Source organism: Hyperoodon ampullatus (genome assembly GCF_949752795.1).
Source record: "Hyperoodon ampullatus genome assembly, chromosome: 2".
NCBI classification, from domain to species: Eukaryota; Metazoa; Chordata; class Mammalia; order Artiodactyla; family Ziphiidae; genus Hyperoodon; species Hyperoodon ampullatus.
This window is the reverse complement of record NC_136915.1, coordinates 17,739,970-17,756,211: the sequence shown is the minus strand read 5'-3', so window position 1 is coordinate 17,756,211 and position 16,242 is coordinate 17,739,970. Positions and strand designations below refer to the sequence as shown.

The window sequence follows — 16,242 nt, the reverse complement described above, 5'->3', positions numbered from 1 at the left end:
TAAAATAAAAAAAGCCCCACAGCCTCCATAGCTCGCCTTCCTAGGGTCTGACCTACTTTTCTGTCTTTTCCTGGCACATTCAGGTGATGAAGGATTCAGCTCCAGAGCTAAATGTGAGTAGTTCTGAAACAGAGGAGGATAAGGAAGAAGCTAAACCGGATGGAGAAAAAGATCCAGATTTTAATCAAGTATGTGTTGAAGCTGCTCTTCATTGTTACATCTTTTGCTGTTCTGAGAGCAGTCACTCTAAGCTCTTGGACATCTCTGCGTAGCCTGTGTAGGATGTTGGTTCTCAGGACCCCTTTTTTCCCGCTTTCCTCCATTGGGTAGCATGCTGTGGCTGTCCTGATTTCTCATGAAAAGCCATGGGCTACATTACTCTAGAATTAATATGTGCTATTAAGCAAGAAAGGCTAAAATATACTGAAATGATTCAGTTTTTACCCGGAAAGAAAACTTAAACTAACCCGTATCTTGGTTTGTTGCTTAATCATGGAATCTTTATGTATGAAAAAATTATTAAACCCAGATTCCCTGACTACAAGGAAAACACACAGTAGCCTTTATAATATTAGAGTTTATAGAAGAGACTTTCGGCTCTCTTACGTGTTAGGCAAATGACTAGAATCAGCATTAGTCTTTCATTTTTCTTCTATTAAAATTACCTATTTTCTGTGTACTATGTTATGGTATTTCTACCCCCTCTTACTTGGTTGCTTGATTATATTCTGCATGTTCACAGTGATATTGGAGGAAAATGTCAAGAACAGGAAATAATGTGGGAATATGTTTGGTTGATATATGATGTAGATAAGTTTAGCTTCTCAAAAAATCAGACCATTATACACCAGGATGTTCTAGATTTACCTTACCTTAAATTCATGGAATTTCTACTCTAATTAGAGTTTAGCTTTAATTAACTAATTAGAGATATTTGTGTTCTTTCTTTACTGCTAAAAAATAGTGTAGTCGGATTATGGTTAGCATCCTCCCTGAAGGAATAAAAGTGATAAAATGGCCATCTGTTGTATCTGATACAGAGCAGAGATTATCTGGGTTTCTTGGCCTCTCTGTGTATATATACTGATACTGATACTGTTATTTCATTTTCAACTGTAATTAAGAAAGTCTGAAAAGCACTCTTGACTTGAATCTTGGTCTCCCTGAGGTAAATGTTACTTGTAGCTTCCCAGCTGGCATAAAGAGATATGTCAGCATTTGTTGACTTTAAAACACCTGTGGAAGAACAAAGTGAGGCACTGCTGACGGTGATCAGCCACTCCTACCAAATTTGTGTTGCAATCCCTCAGCATTGGAGGGCCCCCTTGTCCCAGTGCTAACCAAATCCATACATTTTATAGGGATGTAGGTTTTCAGTTTTCTGGGGCTATTTTCCTATAATAAATAATGCCCTCATTAAAATTTATGTACATGTATGCCTTCTGTTCCTTGGGATGGTTTTTGAGATTATTGAGTTAAGTAATATGTCTCTAGAATAGGAGTTTGCAAACATAACAAACCTTGTTTGTTGTCAACTTGTTTTATGTTCCCATCTCCTCTACAGCCCATCTTTCAAGTCAGATCTACAAGCTTGTGTATTAGCTTTTTCCGTTGATATATTTAAAATAGAAGTGTTTGTGTCCATCCTGATTTAGGACTCCATTCTCTTTCGTTTGCTTGGCCGGCAGTACCATGGTAGTTTATTGGTAGTTTATTTATTAGTGGGAGTATGATTTAATAATCAGTTGGGAATCCCTATTCTTCTGGTAAACTTTGTAAATAAGTTTGTAAAGCTAGATATATATCTGTTCTTACTGTCCTTATTTCTGTCATTTCAAGCTTTACTTTTCAGCCTACGAGTTACTTAGAAAACTTTTAAAAACGTTTTCAAGTGATTTAGATTTTTGGGAAACTTTAACTTTTTTAATGTCTAGTTTTACCTATTGTTGTCATACCCACAGCAACTTTTAAATTGCTGTTCTATTCCTCAGATGCAGATGACAACAGATTTCCCTTTTATAAATACGATAGAGAATATTTGTTGGGGAACATTGTTTTTTATGACATAATTTTTTTTTGTACTTTGAACTTTCTTTTGTCTTCCTTCTCATTGTTGTATACTCTAGAATGTTTTAAACATTTTTGTCTTGCAAAAAAGGTGTAACCTTCCATTTTGAAAAGAGTAGTTGGTCCCAGAAGAATGTCGAGAGTTTTCAGAATGTCGGCCTCCTCAAATCTTTTCTTTGTAATACGTTGCACTATCTCAATACAAAGCTTCTGTAATTGCTGTTTTAAATCCCTGTAATATAAAATGATGCGTTTCTATTTGTCCTTAATGGAAATGAACAAATCCCCTTTCCTCTTTTCTCTAAGCTAGATCAACCCAGTTCCTTTGACTTTGACCTTATCTACAATATAGGTTAATAATGTACCCAGTATTGGATATTACTTAGGTAATTGAAAGCCTTCTAAAACCAGTGGACTGCTTTTTGTCAGATAAGTTCGATTTAAATTCTATGGATTAAAAAAAAAATTCTGGGAAAGGCTTTTAGACCCATTAAAAAATACATCTTGCTTAATGCTCAGGGCTTTGTTATTTGGTTGTGTTTTATATTTCTAAAGTAAAATTTTAGGTTGTTGTAGATATTTTCCCTTATATTCCTATTTGTGAAATTTAGGTCCAATTTCACCTTTTCTTGAATAGTTGAGATTGAGAAAAATGTGTCATGAATTTTTTTTTAACTCCTACGTTGTTTCTTATGTTAGAATCACCTGTGTACCTCTTTAGACGCACAGTTAGAGCTGAATCTAGCGTTGTGCAGCACCTAGCCTGTGGCCTATCACCCTGAACAAATGCTCTTCTGTTTACCCCCTGATCCTCTCCGCTTTGTAAATCTCTGGAGCTCCATTGATGATGCATAGGTGGCATCTGTGTCCATAGTGACCCCTAAACCACTCTGATTATGCACACCTGACACTCAGTGACAACTACGGAAACCAGAGCCAGAGCCTGGGGGTTACCTCATCCAGATTTAATTAAACTAGGGGAAAAGATTATTTTAAAAATCTTGTTTCATTCATTCCCTGTCCTGGTTAGCAGAAGAATCTTGACTGTTAACCTCTTGATGAGGCATTTATTGGAGTATTGTAGAAAGAGACTTGATTCTCATCTATTTTTTTCTTAAGACTAGTACAATATATATTATATACCCATATGTATGCTTGTACTTTTTGCTGAACCATCTTTAGGTAAATTGTGCACATCATGGCATTCCACCTCCAAGTTCTTAAACCAGCTTATCAGTAAAGACAGTGTCCTGTTTACCCAACCTCAGATTTCTTCACCTATCCCAAATGTGTCGGAAGCAATTTTCCCTCCTCAAACCAGCATACAATTAAGATATGCATTGTTTTGTATCAGTTTAGACTGTTATCCGGAACAGTTATCCTGCCTCCACACCCATTTCTTTCCTTTTTGACACTGACTGGATTAAATTTAATAATCTTAAAATTTTTTCAGTTTATCATAATTGTGTCTTTCTAAGGCCAAACTTATTTTGCTTTTAAATCTCCCTTTTATAATACATACATTTTAAAATCCTGGAGCTTATATGCAGTTAGAAGTGTATTTTACTTGTTGTTTAATTTCTTCAGTTTTGTCTGAGCCTACTAAGAACCTCCAGTGAGTTCCTGTTCACTGTTGATATTGAATTTCAAATGGTTAACAGTCTGATAAATAAATTGCTTTTGCTTGCCTGATGAACTTTATGAGCACGGGTCACAGTGTGGGTAATTTCAGTACTTTCTTTTTTTCCGGATCTTTATTATAGAGCAACGGAGGAACAAAGCGGCAAAAGATATCCCATCAAAATTATATAGCCTACCAAAAGCAAGTTATTCGGCGGAGTATGCGACATAGAAAAGTTCGTGGTGAAAAAGCTCTTCTTGTTTCTGCTAATCAAACGTTAAAAGAATTGAAAATTCAGGTGAGGAAAATATAGCATTTGTTTAATTATGCTCTGAACTTGGAGGACCTTCACAAGTTTCTGCTTTGCACCTAAGTATTAGGCCATTGAGAGAGGGCTTTTTTTGAGTTTAGAATAATGCTTGCAGGGTCACCAAATTAAAATAACTCTTTCTTTAGAAAGAGTTTCAAAGTTTTCAAAATTAGCCAAGAATCTTTCTGTGAAGATGAGAAGTATTTTGGGGACTCTGAAAACTTGAGCAGGTTCTGAGTAGCTTTCCAATAATAATGAGAAATGTTGAGAGCCATTTAATTTGTTACGTGTTGAGGTTGTTCTCTTTGAAGGTTCATTTTAGATCGTTCCCACTCTATCCCCCCCGCCCCCTCCATTGCTTTTGCACATCAACACAGTGGATGCATTATGAAAATGCCTCATGATATTGTTGTTTCCTGGTAGCAATACTAAAGTACTATAAATGAGCATGCCAATGGTACATCTCAAAACCCAGGAAAAAGAGGCTGATAAATTCAAGATGTACATGAAAAAAAATCTGGCCTCTTATCTGTTTTAGTCACTGATACAGATCCCAAAAGTTGACCAAATTTCCCTCTTTGCTACTTTCATGTGGCCTGGTTTACTGGTTATGCATTTTTCCTTGTTGCTGATATTTATCACTGTAATTGAGGCAAAAGTATAGGCTTCTTTTGAGGGTGTTATGTGTTCCAGATTGTCCCGGGAACAGTATTTCCCTTGGTTGAACCCATGGCTCTGAAAATAAATGTGTTGGCATAATATCTTTACTCTGTTATTGTAGCTTTTACATCTGAGAAAGCTTGTTTCTATCACCGGCTTTCTGCCTGTCAGTGGTAAACCTCGAACATTCAAAACCTTTAAATTACAAAAAGAGCCCCTGTGGATAAAGACATTTTCAAAGCCTGTGCTGCTTTTTATTGTGGACTACCCTTTTTAAAGAATAAATCAAAAGTCAGCAGAAATAACCTCTATCTATGAGCATGTTACCTGAACAAATGAGTTGCTAGAAGGCAGCAGCTATTCACAGGAAACCCCCCAGGTGTGCTCTCCTTGGATGGCTCCTTTGCCGTGTCCCTCCTCTCATCTCCCGTCCTTGCTTCGAGGACCACTGTGATCTAAACAGTCAAAAGAAAGGGCAGTGAAGTGTAATTTCCCTTCACTGATCCGTGGTGGTAGCTTTGAAAGCTCCCACTAGATGGGACCTTTTTGCCCAGCAACCTGAGCACTGTTAGAGCTTGTGGTGGGCATGCATGTGATTCTCAGCCAGTGGTGGTGGGTGACTTTTTAAGCATGTAGTGCATTTTTTTTTATGTTTCATGGAGCCTGTCCTCTAGGGTATACTACATTTCCAAGTTAATAGGATGGCAACTACACCCATTTATAGTTGCTTAATTCATCCACCTATGAGGCCATAAAGTACAATTTATCCATCTCCTTTCTCGGAATATGCTTGGTGTTTAATTGTCTTATTCACTTTTCCCAAAGAGAGGTTTTGAGTGGGTAGTATTGCTTGCTTTAGAAAGGAGGAAATTTTCCTTATTTCACTTCCCTTATTGCATTTCCTTATTTCAGCCACACACTCACACCCCCATGGCAAGCAGCATGGAGCCGCTCACCTTGTAGGAACAGAGTTTTCATTGTTCCTTTTATGCTCCACAGATCAACAGTGCTGCACCCGCTTGTTAAACAGACCCATAGAATGTTAATTCTTCTGAAGCATTCTCCTAGCACTTATGGTTTATGAATTATTATTATACAGGGCACGGGCCTCCATGCCTTTGGCCTGTTCCCTCATTCTGAAATACCGTTTTCTCCTCACTAGTAAGCACTGTTCATCTTTCACAGCATCTTTTCTGCAAAACCTGTCTTGGCCTTCAGTTACACAGCTAACTGCTCCTTTCTATGTGCTCTGCTAGGAGCAGTGTGTACTTTCTGCCACCATCTTCACTGCTTGGTTTTGTCCTCTGGACCTCTCTGGGGTGGGATTATTCACTTTATATTTCCAGTATGTAGCACAGTAGTCAACACATGGTGTAATAAATCTTCATGAGTTGTTGAATGAATTGAAATGTCCTTGTCTGTGCACTCAAAACATAAAGTATGAGCCTCCACCCCTCAGTGATGGAACTCATGTCTAGAGGTATTTGCGGTTGGTCCAGTGCCGTGTGGTGGTGCAAAGACCCTGTGCATCCCACTTAGGCGTGTGAACTCGCATTCCTACAGTCATGCACCTGTGACATTGCCCACATTAAGTTGGTATCAGACACTTCCTCTGTAACTGTGCTTTCTTCTTCATGGGTCATATTGACTAACTGGGGCTGTTGCCTCTGCCTGATGCCCGCGTGCTGGGCTGCCTTCAGTAGAACTGTCCCGTCAGTACTTCTCACGTACCAGAAATAGGCTCATTGCTTCATAGACAGATCATTGATTATGTCAGTGCACTGTAGCTACAGATGCCTATTTAATCAGTCTCTGCTTGCTTCTGAGGGCCTGATGTCCGTTTGAGAAGTCCAATTATGAACCTGGCCTAACAGGGTGGAGGCCAGTGTTGTTATCCCTGTTGTTATTTACCTGTGTACTGTTATTAAAATCACTTTTCCGGTCACGGTCTTCCCAGCTGGAAAGCTCTTGGGCCCAATTATATACACAGTTGGTTCAGGGCTGCTTGTTTTGTCTTTCCAGATTTTTCAAAGAGTAGAGGAATAGAGTGCATAAAAGGGTAGAATGGTTTCCCTGTAACATGGATATTGGTGTAATGAGATACATGTAATGGAACATATTCAAGGAGAATGGAACTCAGTTATGCAGCATAATAAAATGAACACTCTAGAATACACCCAAGTGAAGAATTAGAATGTATCATTGAAGGGTACCTATGTGTGCCTCTGAGCCCGCCTCCTCCTTACTTCGCACTGGTATTTACTCCCTGGACGTGATAAAAATTTTTCTGAATTTGAAAACAATGTTTAAGTATTATGCACAATAGTCTTTCTGAATGTATTCAATTTTTAAGACTTGGCTAGAACTGGGCTGGAGTATATGGCCCCTACCCTTAAGAAATTCATATTCTGGTTCCTAGAGGCAAGACTCATTCTAAGAATATGTGACAGGCCCAATGGCTGAATTTTGTAGCCCCAGCTGCTCACTAAGGGGATCAAAACGAGAAGAGTCCAGATAGCCTTCTGGTTAATTTAGAGCTGGTTTTATGAAAGAATTTGGAATTGACTTGGTTATTAAAACGATGTGGAACCTGGGCATGATAGGAGTGACAGTGACGGCCTTGCTCAAGCCTTATTACCAGAGGAGCTGTCAGCCCAGCCCCACCTTCTGCTCCTTGGTTTTCTCTGCACCCCGACCCGTGGAGAGGTTGTAGATGCAGAAGACAAGGTCCTGTGGGTATAATTGTCTCTTAATTCTCTATCGGGCCTCCTAAGAATGTTCTCAGATGTATTGGGATTAGAGTCTCAATAGGAATTTAGCAAGCGAGCTGACTGTAAACTGTTGTATCTTTTGTATTCTGAAGGCTTTTATTTTGCCCTCAGAATCTATGCATTATTTCTTCAAATAGGGTATAAGTCTCAGTATTTTGCTTTATACAAACTTTGTTTCTTTTATATTGGCACAGATCATGCATGCATTTTCAGTTGCTCCTTTTGACCAGAATCTGTCAATTGATGGAAAGATATTAAGTGATGACTGTGCCACCCTCGGAACCCTTGGCGTCATTCCTGAATCTGTCATTTTGTTAAAGGTAGGTAACAGCTCTTTACCTGAGGGATTCTAGGGATTCTCTTGTGTAAACTGCGTGCAGTGGTGGTTACAGTTACCTCAGGTTCTCAGCAGGGTGTGCTAAGAAGCTTCTGCTGTGAGTTTTGCTGGCCTCTACATTCTCCATCTCTGGATGAGCCACGAGAGACTTAGAGGAGGTCACAACATCATTGGGTCTTGTGGGGTTTTAATAATTCTTGTTTAAAATAATCTAGATGTAGCCTCCTCTCTAACTTTTGGATCAGCGAATTACTTAACCAATATTTCTACTATTAAAGCATCTCCACCTTTCCTCATAAGTACAGGAAATAGGCATAAGACACAAGTCTTGGCACAATAGTCAAAATACTTTTGGTTGGCTTAATGGGATTCTTGTCCAGGGTATGGAAATTGGCTTTGGGGAGAATGGATTTAGGAGAGGTAGGTGTGTTTTAGAAAGTAGGGGCTTCTGAGACTTTGTCACAGAAGAATCACTGAACCAGCCTCTTTAGCCCAATCCTGCCTTCCCTCAGGGCCTGATTTTGTCACTTTCCTTTGCCTCTTTTTCTTCTTTATGGCTAGAAGCATGCCCCCTGCATGATGTGATAGAATATTTTTCAGGTTTTGAACTGTGAAATATGTTTTTCATACCGTAGAGCCTCAATTCTGGTCAGATAAAGTTAGGCCCTGGAAGTGGTCATGCAGACCCATATCTACCCCTACACACACACACACACACACACACCCCTCATCCTGCTACCTGCCCCCTGGAAATGATGATGCAGGCCCATATCTACCCCTACACACACATACACACACCCCTCATCCTGCTACCCCCTTCCTGTTTGCTTTTCTTGGAACTGTAGGTTCTGTGGAATTATTTTGAAAGCCTCTTTGGTTTGCTGAATCCTAAGGACGCCGTCGAAAATCCTAGAAACAGCCTGTGTAATTAAAGTGTTTGTACTTCAGATGGGCAACTAGAGTCCATATTGGTCATTGTCCTCTTGGCCCTTGCAGCTAATCCCACCGCAAGCTCAGACTCAGTGTTGGCTTCTGCCTTAAAAAGGACATGGGTATTTTTTTCTTGATGTTGAGGAGGGATGAAAATGTATTTTTAACCTAATTGGCATTTTTAGAGGACCATTCTGACTTGATTTCTGCCAACTCATGCTGTCATCACTGGCACCTTAAGTCATATCAGTTAGATCAGTGTTTAGTAACTCAGGGTATCTGAACCTTTCTGCATCTAAAGGTATTTGAGGAGCAGGAAAACAGTGCCACATCCAATGTGCAGTCTGTGTGGTTATCAGGGTATTGAGTCTAGACCCACCATTGACAAGGCATCCTTTGTTAATCCTGCACATTGCCAGCTCTGGTTTGAACCCTGTTTTCCACTGGACAGTGTTTGTATTTGTGTCTTGGAGCAACACACTGGTGGGCTCAGGACCAGCCTTTCGTGTGAGGTGGATGGGACGTTATCCTCCTCCTGGCTTCCACTCCCTTGTGGTTTTGAATTGTTTTCATTTGTCTTCTAGGCTGACGAACCAATTGCAGATTATGCTGCAATGGATGATGTCATGCAAGGTAAAGACCAACTTGTTTTGGGAATTTGTTGAGGAACTTGTTAAAGGAAGGTGGGATTATAGTTACTGATGCTTTAGTCTACAGTGCTTTTACTTTTAAACTTGAACAAAGTTTCTGCATGTTAAGGTAGAATCTTACATTATTGCTCTGAAAAGATCATGGTAAGAATGGTATCTATGAAAATTTAGAAAGTGGAGAAAAACAGTACTAATTAATTAATTTACCATAGGAAACAAATAAATGTAAGCCTGCAGGTGAAAGAGGTCAACAAAAAGCAAAGCTAATTCAAATTGCAGAGCTTCAGACAGGTACACAGGAATTGGATGCCCTAGGTGCCTTTGAACGTAAGAGTGAGGTCTAAACCTAGAGGCAGGTTGGAAGCTGTATAAGAAGCAGTTAGACAGCTCACTACCTTGCAGATCCTCACAGCCCTTCCCTTGTGTCACTGCCTCTTCTTACCCTGTAGAGTTTGTGTTTCAGCTCTTTGAAGAAATTAACCTAGAAAGGTGATAATGAGGCCCATTACCTGCCAAACAGGGAGACCACCCACCAGCTCTTTGTTCAAATACTGGCAGCCCATCTCTTACCTCCCATATTCGAGGGAAGGGATGATCCTCTGGGGAAATGAGCAATTCAAGAAAACAACCTACAAATGTTTTTAAAAAGTGTTTCATCTCCCAGGTGCCCTTTGGGTTAAGCCCACCACTGCCCACCGAGCAGTTTTTAGGCATCCTTTTAGTACCTCACACTTAAATAGGTGGAAGTGGACAGCTAGAGAGCACCAGACAGTTGAGCAAAGAGCATGAAACCAAAAGACGTCAATCAACAGACTGAAGAAAAAAAGGAGCCCAGAGAAAATAGACAACACAGGAAGAATAAGAAAGCTTAAAAATTAACTATAAACAATATGAGAGAAAGAGCAAATAGTCTATGTGTAAGGAACATTCAGAGAACAGAAAATAATTCATGAAAATAAAAAATGGGTGCACCAAGGGCCTGGTACAATAAAGTATAAATCTAGAGATAAGAAGACCCTAAAAGCATCTAGAGGTGTGGAAGGAAAAACCAGCACATTCACAGGATGAAGGGTCAGAAAGACAAACTAATGGACCAGTGCCCACAAGATTCTGAGGAAAAGTGAGTTTGAATCTAGAATTCTGTAACTAGACAGACTTTATTTTAACGTCACACTTGATGGCTCTTTGAATGTAAGGCCTCCAATTTCTCTCACACACCATTTGCCGAGATACTCTGGGAGGGTGTGCTCTGTTAAATGAGAGAGTAACTCAAGAAAGAAGTCAACAGTGGAGCCCCAAAACATGGATCCAACATAGCAATAGATGCCCTAGAAGCTGGTGAGGGGGAAATTCCAGGACAGAAGCTCTGCAGCAGGTGTTGAGCACACCCAATCCAGATTGGAGCAGTGGGATGCAGGCTTTGGCAAAGGATGTCCTCTGGAAAGAGTGGAAGTGATAGATGACTGTCTTGAGGTTTACAGCTCTTTCAGAGTTTACACTTGAATTGGAGATAGTACAGAGAAAATGAAACACATAAATAATGCAGCAGTTACCAACCTCAGAAAGACAAAGTCATACCAGACGGAACTATAACCAAGGTACGAGTTCAACTGTGAGCAGTATTACGGAATAAAAAATAATGTAAACATTGGAGATTAGCTTAGCAAAAAATGTCTCTGTGTCAGGAGGATGGGTTCGGGGGCAGGTGGTATGTAAGAGGTGGTAGAAGAACTAAATTTTTATCTTTCCCTGAAATTATTAGATAGTATCTAAAATTATGAATTAGCAATATAAGCATGTTATTTAGAAATACAGAGGTTAAATACCAGAAGTGGCTGCAAGGGCTGAAAGTGGTTCCTTCTAGAGTGTGGGAATGGGAGGCGGAGGGGAGGAGAGGGCCATGGCCACATGGTTTTCTCCAGCCCCCTCCCCACATCATGCAGAATGTTGGCTCCAGTTACAACCCTTGTTCTCCCAGTATTTGTCTTTTGAGTGATGCATATGTACTGCTTTGATAAAAATAAAACCAAAGGGAAAGATTTTCATTTGATTATTATCTATAACTTCAAAGGTAATGTTTATAGGTGAATAAGGTAATTAAAAGTTATTTTAAACTTTTCATCTTTAGGCATTGAAGTGAACTTATTACTGTCGGTAGTGACAATCTTTTCAATTTGGAATTCTGTTTTTTTCCTTCCAGTGTGTATGCCAGAAGAAGGGTTTAAAGGTAAGTTACATTTGTCACATTTTGTTCATGAATGTCAGAGTCATACTCTAATTTTCTATTAAAGTGAAGCCTATGATTTGATTTTAAAATTTAATTCAATCTGAGTCTCATGACTGAAATTAATTTTAGTTAAATGCATTTTTTATTCAAGCTTCTTCATTATCTGTATCAGCACTCAGGCCTCAGGCCTCAAATAGGGCCTGTGTGTTAGACATATCTACTTCCAGATATCCATTCTGCTTTTTCTTTCTCATTTCGGGGGGAAGTTGGGGAATTAGCTAGTGGCATTTTGATGTTTATACTTAACCTTTTCAAGTTCCTCCTGTCAGTCCCATCTTAGAGCAAAACAGTTTGTATGTAACTGATAAGAATTAGAGGAGAAGAATTTGCTGAATTATATTAGGTTCAGTGAAAAGGTTTCATTGATCTATTTAGAATTAGGCATTTCTTGGATTATTACTTTAAATTGATAAACGGCAGTGCCTCCTACTACATCTTGGCCAGTATAGTTGTGCACATAGTCGAATCCAGACCTTTGACATTCACATATTTAACTGTTGCCAGTTTGATTCTTTGTGGCCTAGTCCAGAGGCCTGTGACAGGTTGCACCTTTGCCCAAGAATGAGGTTGAATCGAATACCAGGGGTTCTTTGCTAAAGCGAACAAGTGAGCCACGCTACTGGCCTAAATAAAGCCTCCCTCTCGGTGCGGCTTTTTATCTACACATTCCCACTACACAGAAACTCCTGATGTGGTCAAAACAAACAAAGCAAAAAATTTCTTTATGAAAAATGGCCATCAAATGAAAGCATCAGTAAAATCTGATTAACTTGTGTGGAGATAACTAACAGCCACATGGCTTTCAACGGGAATGTGCTTTATCTGAAAACCTGGAGTCTGTTGATATTTTTTCTTATCCTTCAACGTCAAAAGGCTTCTGTGCTCATTTATTAAGTTGGATATTCCCTGTTGGTGATGCGTTCTCGGCAAATGGAATATATGAACTCTTACCTTGCAGTTCACAACTGTACTTCCACATGTGTTTCTTTTCCCAGGTACTGGTCTTCTTGGACATTAATCTTTTTGAACATTTGCTGACTGCTAAGAAATGACCAGAAAGGAAGAGGAGTTTGACATGTTAGGGCATTACAGAAAAAGTGGATTTAAGAATTAAACCATTACATGACTCCTCCGCAAGGCAGAAAACCATTCAAAAGTGACTGTCCCCAAATGCCTTATGTCAAGTAAAGCAGATTGCACTGAAGGCCATCAGACTTGAAGGAAATGTTTCAAATTTTATATTTAAGGGGGGTGGGGGGGGGAATGGGCAAGTAAAGACTGAAAAAGTTTAGTAGCAGTATCAGTAAATCATGTTTACATATGAGATTTATAGGCACGGGAGGGAATAAAGTTCTGTTATATTTCCTTGCTTGAGTTTCATACCAGATGCATTGGTCCATAAAGGATTTGTATCACAGTAGATGGGACAACATTCTGCTCTGAACTAAAAGTAATTCTTTAGAGACATAACCTGCTTACCAATACCTGTCTTTGATTCATATTTTACTTTCAATAAAGCATGAAAGTGAAGAACTTGCCGTAATTGTGGAAAAGTGTCTTCAGAGTAGATTCCTCTCCGTGTCGGCTCCAGTGCACCTGCCTCACATCCTGCCCGCTGGTCTCTGACTTGGTGCTGGGAAGGAGGGTGCATCTGTGTGTCTCCTGCAATGAGCCAAGGGATTGTGTCTCACTTGTGTCTTCAAAGGCTTTTTACTTCCATGCATTTCAGAAAGGATGGTGAATGTATTACATGTCATAGCATCCTCCAGTTTTGCTATTATTAAAAAGTGGGAGGGCCTCCCTGGTGGCGCAGTGGTTGAGAGTCCGCCTGCTGATGCAGGGGATACGGGTTCGTGCCCCGGTCTGGGAGGATCCCATATGCCGCGGAGCGGCTGGGCCCGTGAGCCATGGCCGCTGAGCCTGCGCATCCAGAGCCTGTGCTCCGCAACGGGAGAGGCCACAACAGTGAGAGGCCCGCGTACCGCCAAAAAAAAAAAAAAAAAAAAAAAAAAAGTGGGAAATCAAATACACCTTGCACTTTTGAGAAGTCTGACCACCTTATCTGAAGAGTAAAATGGCCTGAAATACATTTGGAAAATAACACGGGTTTTTATATAAAGTTTCTTCTTCCCATCCTCCAAGTCCGCCATTTCTTGGATCTCACTTCTCTTTTTTTGAAAGCATTCTTCCAAAACACCCAGAAAGGATCTTTTAGATCACATTGTTCAAAAATGAAAAAAAATATGTGCATGGAGTGTGCCACGTCATCCAGCTCAGGATTGTTGGTTAGTGACATGTGACCAAAGCAGGATTCGTTAGAATATCGGAGGATTTTCAAAGGAATTAAGACTGGAGTTTGTTTCACTGTTTCCTCTGAGTACGTACGTACAAGTTTTCGGCCGAGATGCTGACTCAGGCATCTCTCTTCCTAACACTTTATTTAGCCTTGGGTTTTGCTGGGCTTTTTTTTTTTTTTTTTTTTTTTAACCCCTCCCTTTTCTGAAAATTTAAACTGAAATACCAGATGGGGGTGTCAGGTTTCAATTTGAGGACCAGTAACCTTGGCAGCATCCCCTTTGAATAGATCTTTTTATCGGAATAATTATGGCTTTTTGGTAAAATTACAACTTCTTACCTGAGTTTCCCCTCTGTGTTTGCAGTGTCTTCAGTCTGTACCCCCTGGGGAGGCAGGGGGTGTTTAATGAGTCTGTGTGGGGGAGTGCACTGCACACAGGACCCTCACAACCCATCCTAGGAACCTGTGGGCCCCACCTTCAGGTCGGCAAAGGGAAAGGAAGGACTTGAGGTCCAGGTCGTGAGCTAATCCTCATTTTTAGATCCCAACACCTGCAGTCCCCCGCCCCCCAATGAACCTGAACATAAAATAATAACATGCCAAGCAACTACGACTTTCCCAGGGTAAAGACTTGTGTGCAAGTTCACTTAGTACTTGATGCAGCTGCTTCCTCCTCCCTGTAAAGAAGCTGTTTGTCCAGAGAAGGTTCTTTCTGGGGATTGACATAAACATGTCAGTAGTCACCCAGAAATCTGATGTACTTCCCCAGTTTGCTGTTAATAACAGTTTTAAAATGTGTTACTTGAGTCTTTTTTTTCCTCATGCAGTGGTACAAAATAACAGCCTGTGGTAGGTCTTTCAGGCTGATGACCCAGTACTGGCTCCCTTACTGATCTGCACAGGTGGTGGGAGTGGGGTGGGCCCTGTGTGAGCAGGTGATGCTCCAGCAGTTTTCTGTCTCCTGCCCCCACGACTTAACTGTGTGCTACCAGCACTGCACTGCTCAGAGTGATGTCTGTGGCCCCACAGGACCAGCAGCACTGCGAAGCTGTATTAGAAATGCACGTTTTCAGGCCTGAGACCCACTAAATCTGCATGTGCAAGCCGCCCCTGTTGGGAGGCCGTGGGCTGGGCCCTCTCCTGCCCACGGTCGGTGGGCAGAGTTACACAGTCATGTATACGTGTATTTAGTGGCCCTCACCACTTTGTACAGGGAAAACAGGTACAACATGTAACCTAAAATCAATTCTTGCCTTGTCTGTATTAATAGATGGAGATTAATTGTCTCCTTGACTGACCACACTAAGGTGCAGAGACTTTTCCCATCAGGTTTCTTATGCATGTGGTTTTGTTTTTGTTTTTTAAAGACAGACTTCTGTGGAAGGTAAAATAAAGCTTGAAGTCACCCCTGCCCCCCATCCCCACTGTATTGCTGTCCATTCCTCAACCCCAATCTGATGTGTACAACATGCCATTCTGCTACGAGTTGTTGCCTTCACCTCAAATATAGGTCGCCGTTTGGATGTCTTCATTCCTTGGGGGAATAAGTATCTGTGTATTAATGAACTTGATTGTGTAGAATTACAGTTACCATTCTGCCCAATTTAAAAGAAATGTATGTTTGTTTCTGTGGCATCATAATCCAGAGCGAGTTTTTTATTACTTTAAATGTCCATTTGGTTGGTCTGTGTGGTCATGGGCTTCTTGATCAGACCCTGGTTAATACTTGAAGTGAATGCTAGGCTTGAATAACCTGTTTTAAACACCCAAAGGGTGATTTATCTCTGTCTGAACAAACTGCTAAGGTGAAATGAGCACTGAAGCCTGCCTTTCCTGTTATAGAATCGCGCAGGAGTGTCACATCCTTTCTCTCTGGCATTTGGCTATTCAGCTTGTTCAGTGTTACAGGGGACTCTGAATAGAGTTCAGTCTCATGAACAACCAGCATTTTCATTTTAAGGAGATTCTTACCCCTTTGCCTATGGCCCGTGCATCCCCACCCCAGGTACAGGGTTTTGTCACGAACTGTATTTCTGATTCTGAAAGCTAGCCGTTTACCACCCCGAAAATCCAGGCAATGCATAGATACCAATATTGGCTGGGGATTTGATTATCAACATGAGTGGAATCCTTTATTCATTAAAATACAGATTACAGACATTTGTAAAATGGTAACACTTTGTTTCACATACTTCACTGAGCAACAGCTTTGTGCCGAGTCCTGAAGGCCAAGTCTAGTATGGAGACTTGGTGGCGCAGTGGTTAAGAATCCGCCTGCCAAGGCAGGGGACACGGGTTCGAGCCCTGGTCCGG

General features: G+C 40.6%; 1 protein-coding gene across 2 annotated transcripts in view; it reads left to right on the top strand.

Moving 5' to 3' along the window:
* The window catches only part of USP48 (ubiquitin specific peptidase 48), a gene marked incomplete at both ends in the record, with an annotated part of 67,770 nt that extends 54,031 nt beyond the window's left edge, over positions 1-13,739 (top strand). Inside the window, 6 exons of one of the 2 annotated variants that reach the window (XM_079724517.1) lie at positions 84-188; positions 3,831-3,986; positions 7,624-7,749; positions 9,281-9,329; positions 11,547-11,573; positions 12,629-13,739. In XM_079724517.1, coding sequence (XP_079580643.1) covers positions 84-188; positions 3,831-3,986; positions 7,624-7,749; positions 9,281-9,329; positions 11,547-11,573; positions 12,629-12,651 — 486 coding nt within the window. Of the gene's footprint in view, positions 1-83; positions 189-3,830; positions 3,987-7,623; positions 7,750-9,280; positions 9,330-11,546; positions 11,636-12,628 lie in introns of those variants that run through there. The other variant, XM_079724516.1, reaches the window with a different exon arrangement.
* Positions 13,740-16,242: the final 2,503 nt, after the last annotated feature.